The following is an 8440-nucleotide window of genomic DNA, read 5'->3' as shown; positions in this document are numbered from 1 at the left end:
GCTAAATCTTATTTCAACAAGCAATATAAAGCATGTGGAAGCTACTGTGTGCTTACTACTAGGATTGAAAAATCCACCAGTGGGTAAATTTGAATTCAAGGTCAGAGGATCAAGATCAGCATTGTACTCAGAGTCCATCCATTCCGCTCATTGAGAATTCTATATGCAGCTCACCCAGCACATACTGGTTTACACATCTGTCTTGAATGATTTCATTCAAGAATCAGGCATGGCTTTAAGAGCTTAGGATACATCAATGTTCAAAACAGCCAAGTATCTTTGCTTTGAAAAGGTGTCTGTGGCCACAGAGAACTAACAGGAAAATATAACAAGGTATTGACGGTGCAGGCTTGTCTTCCCAGGTTGGAGTCTGAGGTGGGGGGTTCACAAGTTTGAGATAAGCATGGACTACAGAGCATGAACTAGTCTGACAGACAGAGAGAGAGAGAGACAGAGACAGAGACAGAGACAGAGAGAGACAGACTCATAGAGAAACATAGGGAGGAGAATGTTCCTACAAATCTGGGCTTGCAGATCTTAATTGACTTTGTCTTAAGTAATAGCCTGGACCAAAAATGGTTCAGAATGCCCCATCCAGAGCAAGAAACCGCTACACAGAAAGTAGAAGTGAAGGTTTAGCAACCTAATGGATTATAGCTCATCTTATTGGAACACTGAACAGTTTACTCTTATGATTAACTGAGATTCCAATACCTGGGACAACACTAGGCTGTTCTAGACTGTTTACATTTCAAGTTAGGTAATCAAACTAGATACGGAGTGACTTTTGGGCCAAGCTGAAAATATGTAGCATCTTTATGTCACATTTAATAGATGACAGACAGTAAAGAATTGTTTAAATAAGTGGGGACATTACTTTGTACGTTGGAAGGTGCTGAGTGCTATGAATAAGAAAACTGAGCAAAGGGAATAAGCGTTAGGGAGAGGGACAGCTAGCAGTTTCAGTAACATGACTAGATGAAGCTCCTTTCAGGGATATACATATACACTTGAAGAGGTGAGGGCACATGGAGAAGAGCACTGTGTGTCAGGAGACAGCTCTAAGAAGAGTCTAAGATACGAAAGTGCCTTGCTACATGGAAGCATTTGGAAGCATTGAGTTTTAGTTGAGATTAAAAAGAAAAAAAAATCACTGACGTTCCTAAGCACAAGAATAACATGATCTAAATGACATTTTAAACGGCCTGCTACTCTGTAAGAATTACAGTTCAAGGGGCAAAGATGGTGGTAGGAAAGCATTCAGAAAGTGATTCCATCAATCCAGGCATAGGGCATCTTCTGGAAGATTCTTGATTGACAGGATGGGGTGGTTGAGGGAAAAGGAAAACTCCAAATGTTTCAGTCTGAGCTCAAGGATGGGGTTGGCCTAAAGAATGAATCAAAGGCAGCTTCAACTAATGACAACAGGATTCTGTAGCAATGATTATTATGGGCACTGCCAGATCCTCAGAAAGTTTGCTAAACTGCCGACGTGGTCATGGTCCAAAGAGGAGGCAGTGTTGACGAATGGCCAAACTGTGGAGTTAGAGGGGAGAAAATTCTGAAGTCACTATTCTCACCAATAGTCTCATGCTGCCATGCCATCATTCCCACCTGCTGCCTGGGGTTCAGGAATGATTCACAGTAATCTTTGAGGGGTATATCTTGGTTGTACAGTTACTGATTAGGGGAAAAACTGAGTTAGCATTAAGTTTCAGATGAATGCCTAGCACTAAAACTATAAGAGCAGGGCCAGGCATGGTGGTGCACGCCTTTAATCCCAGCACTCGGGAGGCAGAGGCAGGTGGATCTCTGTGAGTTCAAGGCCAGTCTGGTCCACATAGTGAGTTCCAGTAAAGCTAGGGCTACAGAGACACCCTGTCTCAAAAAGAGAAAAAAAAAAATGCCATGAGAGCACTCAGTACAGCAGCTAATAGGAAGCCAGCAGCATGCAAGTACCAACAGCAGGTCTGGAATTCATAGTACCAAACTCTGATTGCAAGAGGCAAAGTAAATTTATTGCTATCTGGATAAGAAAGTAGTACCTTAGGAGTAGGTATAATTAAGGAAGAGTTTTAGGTAGGGACAAAGCAATTTAATTTCCATAAACTATTAAAGTAGTTCCTGAATTGCTACTCCCTAAGCCACCAAGCAAATGAAAATGTTTCACCAACAGTGCAAACTTGGGTACATTATGGCCCTCAGTGTTTTCTGTTTAGGATGTACTTTCAATAACTTCTGTCCTTTAAACCACAAGTTTCCTCTAACAACTCCTAGAAAGTTCTATATTTTCTGTACACATTTTGCAGCAACTGACCAATATTTTAATATCTTAAAAATCAAATAGTCTCTTTAAGATGATACATATAAATATGCTTTTTAGGACAAGGCAATACTTTTATTCACGATATCAATAGCAGATCAGGTCATGAATTATTTGTTCACTCACCACAAACACACACACACACACACACACACACACACACACACACACACACTTCAGTCATTTAATATACAGTACTTAGCCCTGAGGATATCCTCAATCCAAATAAAATTTTGATAAATATGGTTTGGCAAAAAAAAATTAGTTATTTTTCTGTTATAATAAAATGTCTGCAGCTGGGTAATTTATCAAGAGGTTTATTTGGAACACAGTTGTAGATGAAGACTAGGTAACCTTACATTTTCAGCCTCTGGTGAGGCCTTCTTGGCTGCGTCTCAGCATAACAGATGAAAGTGTGAGCAAGAATGATCTTAGCAGACTCGAAGCTGCAGAGACTCAGGTCTTCCTTGTTGTTCTGAAGTGCATTTTAATACCCCTTTGTCTCTTTTTAAATTTTACTTATTTTATAGTTTTTTTTTACTGTTTTTATTGTTTTTGTTTTGTTTTGAAATATTTAGTTGTTGAATCCACCACTCACAGATGACGACGCACATAAGATCCAAGACTTGCATTTCCAGATGCCAGGAGTCTCCTCTAGATGACACAGCGGGATAAATCTTTGTATTTCTACTGAATACAGCAAAGCACAGAGGAATCTCTGAAGCATGGCCTTGACCTTGACCGCGTTTTAGGCCGGTATTGCTCCAGGTAGAGCAGTTGTTTGGTGTTGAATGCTCCCCTTCTTTTTTGTCTGATAAACTGAATTGCATTTTCATTCTTCATTCCGCATTCAATCAAAGCAAGTGCAACCAGCACAGGTGCCCTTCCCAACCCAGTCTCACAGTGTACCGCAACACAACAACCCGGCTCCTCCCGGAATTTGGTTTTTAACAGGTCCAGCCAATCGTATACTATCTCATCAGGAGGTGGAGCTCCATCTTTGAATTGCCAGTCTAGAACCCGGATGCCTAGGTTTTCAACTACAGATTTATCATACGTGGCATCACAAACTCTCACCAATGTTGTGACTGCATAGTGCTTCAGTTCCTCTGTGAACTTGTGGAGGGTGGCATTGGTGGGGTTGTGAGTTATCAGAAAACACATGTTCTCATAGCAGATCTCCACTGGCGGTGCATGATTCATTGTGGCACAGGAAAGAGTGCATTTGCTCGTGGGTATGATGGGGGAAATGAATACATTAAGGTCATCAAAATGCTTATTATTGATCAGTTTTCTCTATTCAATGTGTTTCTTCTCTTCAAGATCTGCAGAAGTATTTAGAAACCACGTGAATCGAAACTCAACCTGGGCCTCAATGTCTGCAGATTCCCAAAAGAGATTCCCAAAACATCCAACTACTTACAAAATTTACCTAGCATTTCCAACATTTAGACACCGGCGAGACAAAAGTGGAGGTTGTTTCCCACCTTGGTTTACTCAGTGCTTAATTTCAATGGCGTCATTAAAAAAAATGTATTTGCAGTTTCTTCTGAGGCCAGTCTTGGAGCGTGGTACATGGCGGCCCCAGGTTCACGTGTCAGGGAAGTCGCTGTGCTGAGCATGGCAGAAATTGGCCCTCGAGTTCAGAATCGCCACGTATGTGTACTTGGTGGTCCAATAAAACTGCTGGTGGTCTGGAGACTGAGGCCCAGTCCTGATGTGGCTGAAGAAGAGCCTGTCTCCTGGCCAGCCTATGCCCGCGACACCCTGCCAGGCCCGCTGGTGGGAACGGACCCTGAGTCCATCTTGCAGCTGCAGCCACGGCAGAGATGAGCTAAGGACCCAGAGGGTCTTGGGTCACACTGAGCCGGCCAAGACGCCTGATGCAGTTACTCATCATGGAGGACACTTACACCCCAGTCAATCCTGCCACCACCGCCACTCTTTATTTATATAATTATTTATTTTAGTGAGCTTACAGAACAGCGGGTTTCATTATGACGTCTTCTTACACACATATCATGTGTTTGCTCACATTCGCTCTCCACTACATCTGTTTTCCCTCAGAGAGAAAGCAGGATGCTTGTCTTTCCAATTTGGCCTATTTCACTCAACAGAATCCCTACTTCCAACTGTATTCCTGAAGGAGATATAATTTTTTTCTTTTTTACAACTAAGTAAACTTCGATAGGTTATGTATACTTTGTTTTCTTTATCCATTCATCTGTTGCTAGGCATGTAGAATAGTTCCCTGTCTTTGTGATTGTAAAATCAGCCATAGACCCAGACTTGCAAGTGTTTCTGAGGTATGCTGACTTCCAGTATATTCCAGGAGCCTTACACCTGGATCCTCTGTGGCTTCGGTTACTTGTGCTTTGAGAACCTCCATACCAATTTCCACAGTCGCTGCACCAGCAGTGGATAAGGGTTTCTCTTTCTTTACATCCTGACCAGAATGTGTTGTCATTTGTTTTCTTGCTGGTGGTAATCATGACTGGAATGTGGCAGAAACCCAGATGTTTTAACTTAAGGTTGCCCTGATGGTTGAAAGGGTCAAACTCCTTTTCTTCAAATACTTAGTATCTGTTTGTATTTCTTGGTTTCAGAACTGTATCCAGGTAGCTGTAACTATGAGTTTATTTCTGTGTCCTCTATTCTGTTCCATGAGTCTGTTTTCAGTGCTAGCACCATGTGGTTTTGTAACTAAGGCTCTATGACACAGTTGAGTTCTGTTACTGTTACCTATACATCACTGCTCTTTCTGCTAAGGGCTGCTTCAGCTATTCAGGGCCTTTTATATTCGCATATAGATTTTAGGTCTGTTTCTTCTATTTCTGTGATGAATAGCATTGGAAGTTTGATGATGATCATGCTGAATCTATAGACTGCTTTCATCAATGCAGCTATTTTCACAATATTAATTCTGCTAATCAATGAACATTGGAGATCTTTCCAACTTTTCATGTCTTCTTCAATTTCTACAGTGTTTCAAAGCTTTCATTGTTGAATTCTTTCACCTCCTTCATTAGGTATATTCCTAGAGGGTTTTCGTTTGTTTGTTTAAGAGCTATTATGAATTGGATTATTTTTCCCTATTTCTTTCTTGACAACTTCACAAATTATGAATAAAGGAAACGTACTGATTTTTATGTTTATTTTGTATCCTGCTACCTTCTGAAAGAATTTATCAGGTCTAAGAATTTCCTGGTGGAGTCCGTAGAGTCCTTTAAGTGCTGGATCATGTCATCTGTACGTAAGGATAATTTACCTTCTCCCTTTCTGATTTATATTCCTTTTATTTATTTTTCTTGCCTACGGCTCTAAAACACCAGCCACTACACTGAATAAAAAGGAATGTCTGACATGCTTGTCTTGTTCCTAAGTTCAGAGAAAATGTTTACAGATCTCCTCATTTATAATAAAATTTATTATGTTGAGGTTCTTTCTATTGCCAGGGTCTTCAGGACTTCCACCATGAAGGGAATTTTAATTGTGTGTATATGTGTGTGTCTCTGTGTGGGTATGTGAATATGAGTGCAGGTGCCCACAGAAACCGAGGTGTCAGATCCTCCAGGAGCTGGAGTTGCTGGTGATGGAGAGCTGCCTGACATGGATGCTGGGAATTGAACCCTAGTCCTCTAGAAGGGCAGTACATGCTGTTAACTACTGAGTCACATCTCCAGCCCAAATTAATTCTGTTTTCTTTTTGTTTGTTTTGTTTTGTTTTGGTTTGGTTTGGTTTCTTGAGATGGGTCTCACTATGTAACCCTGGCTGGCCTGGATCTTGTTATGTAAAGCAGACTAGCTTCAAACTCACAGAGATCTGCCTGCTTCTGCCTCCTGAGTGCTGGGGTCAAAGGTGTGTGCCACTACACCTGGCTGTTGTCTTCACATTGACCAGTTGTGCATTTTTGTGCTCACCACCGTCCACTGCACAGTGAAACTTCTTTGATGGGACCTGAGAGCTTCACTAATCTATGTGTCTAGAGATAAGAATTTAGAGGGCAGTTTGAAACTGTCCATTTAGCAAAAAAGTAATAGTAGGTTCATCCTTGGTACCTGTGAACTCACTAACCATGGATTCTTGGCCAAATTTGCAGTACCAGGAATATGTTTTCTCCTGTAGAGTTTGCCTTAAATCTAATTGGAAAATGGTCGGCCACTTCATTACATGTGTGCCAGTATTTCAGCCACTGGCTCATCCTGTCATACTGGTGTTACTGTAGCCCCCAAGGTTCAAAGCTGGGTGAGGCTGCTGATGACTTTCTTCCTTCAGCAGACTGGATAGCACCTATGAAAGCTAGCCAGCAGGGAGCAAGCTTCCTGGTCAGTACCAATATGATTTCTCCATGTCCTGTGTCCAAAGCATGTAATGACCAGCAATAAGCTCTTGCTATCAATCTCTGGAGGGGAAGCAAGAGTAGTGGCAATAACCTGTTTTATTTTGGTCATCTCTAAGATAGTCCTGATCAACAACTCAAGAGGAAGTATTCCACACCCGAAACTGGCTTTTTATTTGACAAAATATAGCACCCTCCTTATAGTCTGAGTATTAGTAATACCTCGCCCCACCTGCTCCTCTGTCCTAATGTCTCAGTTCCTCCCTGCACTAATCCTCCCCATGACTCCCTGTTCTCCCTTCATATCTCCTGTGATCTACTATTCCCTCACCAATTCACATTCACTGGAAGCCTCTCCATCTTCTGATGTCTTCAATTTTTTTATTCAGTTATTTTTAAATTTTTCATTGTATAAGTCTTTCACCTCCTTGATTAGGTATATTCCACCCACACTCCCACCCCGATGCTGTTGTAAATGGAATTGCTTTTTTATTTCATTCTCAGTCTGTCTTTGGTATTTAGGAAGGCTACTGATTTTAGTATGTTACTTTTGTAAACTGCCACCTTTCTGAACATGTTTATCAGCTCTAGGAGTTTTTTGATAGAGTGTCTGCGGGGAGGCTTTCTCATGTGCAGAATCATGTTATCTGCAAATAGGGATACTTTGACTTCTTTCTTTCCTGTTTGCATCCCTTTTATTTCCTTTCCTTGTTTTACTGATCTAACTAGGGCCTCAAGTACTACATTGAATTGTCAAAGTATACACTGTTATCTCATTACTGATCTTACTGAAAATGCTTCAAATTTTTCTCCATTTAACAGGATGGTGGCTGTCAGATTCTCACTGACAGCCTTTATTATGCTGAGGTATGTCTTCCCCATTCCTAAACTCTAAGGTTTCTCACCACGGAGGGATGTTGGATTTTCATTTCTGTCCTTGAGTCCATTTATATTTGAAATTACATTTATTGATTTACCGATGTTGAATTTTCCCAACGTCCATGGAATGAAGCCAACTTGGTCATGCTAAATGATATTTTGGATGCTTTCTTAAATTCAGTTTGCAAGTATTGAACTTAATAAATAGTGTATCAAGACCTGTGTGTCAGTCTACGCTCATTAATATTTGCTTTATGAAATTTGCAGACCCAAACTTCAGTATCTTTCAGAAACTGTATATCTTCTTAATAAATTGCTTTCTTATTAATATTTACTTGCCTTGTTTGTCTCTTCTGACAAATTTTGATGTGAAATCTCCTTTATCATCCATCATAGCAGCTATTTAAGCTTGTCTGGGATTTCCATTTTGTTGGCGAACTGGTTTCTACCCTTTCAATCTAAGTTTTTTTAGCGCCAACAGATATTTGGAATTTAAAAATTCAATTAGCGCTCTCCCGGCCCGCTCTCCTGCCCTCAGGCCTCTCTCGGGGTAAGTCAACCTTGCAGCGCTCCGCAGCTTGACTCCGCCAGCCTCGCTCACCCTTCCATCTCCCCCGCTGTTCTCTACTCCTAGCTTGGGCCCTGTGCCATTCCTAGTCTTGGGGCCCCAGACACCTGGGGAGCCACTGCTGATTCCTGACCCTGTTCACCCCCACGGGCTTGGTGCCTTCCTTGGGCCCCAGGAGCACTGCCTCTAGACCCGGCCCTGCCCCCACCTCTCTCTGCTTTCTGATCCTGCAACACCCACCAGCCTCTTTCTGGGGCTGACAGCCTCTTTCTGGGGCTCTGAGGCTTACCTTGCCTCTCCCTGATCCTTTGCATCCAGTACAACCCAGCT

At 41.8% G+C, this 8440-nt stretch overlaps 1 protein-coding gene across 3 annotated transcripts; it reads right to left on the bottom strand.

The window, feature by feature from the left end:
- Window positions 1-3010: 3010 nt before the first annotated feature.
- LOC103734176 (protein tyrosine phosphatase type IVA 2-like) lies at window positions 3011-3526 on the bottom strand. 3 transcript variants are annotated; one of them, XM_008833068.1, is made up of 2 exons: window positions 3200-3526; window positions 3011-3142 (listed from the first exon to the last, which is right to left on the bottom strand). In XM_008833068.1, exons 1-2 carry the CDS (start codon window positions 3524-3526, stop codon window positions 3011-3013), a joined length of 459 nt encoding a protein of 152 aa, XP_008831290.1. The 3 variants fall into 3 exon arrangements, with proteins under 3 accessions (XP_008831290.1, XP_008831291.1, XP_008831289.1); XM_008833069.1 differs by having other exon boundaries at window positions 3011-3338; window positions 3432-3526; XM_008833067.1 differs by having other exon boundaries at window positions 3011-3526.
- Window positions 3527-8440: the final 4914 nt, after the last annotated feature.

The sequence above is a fragment of the Nannospalax galili genome, unplaced genomic scaffold, assembly GCF_000622305.1.
Source record: "Nannospalax galili isolate Female #2095 unplaced genomic scaffold, S.galili_v1.0 scaffold476, whole genome shotgun sequence".
Taxonomy (NCBI): domain Eukaryota; kingdom Metazoa; phylum Chordata; class Mammalia; order Rodentia; family Spalacidae; genus Nannospalax; species Nannospalax galili.
This window is presented reverse-complemented; position numbering and strand designations above follow the sequence as displayed.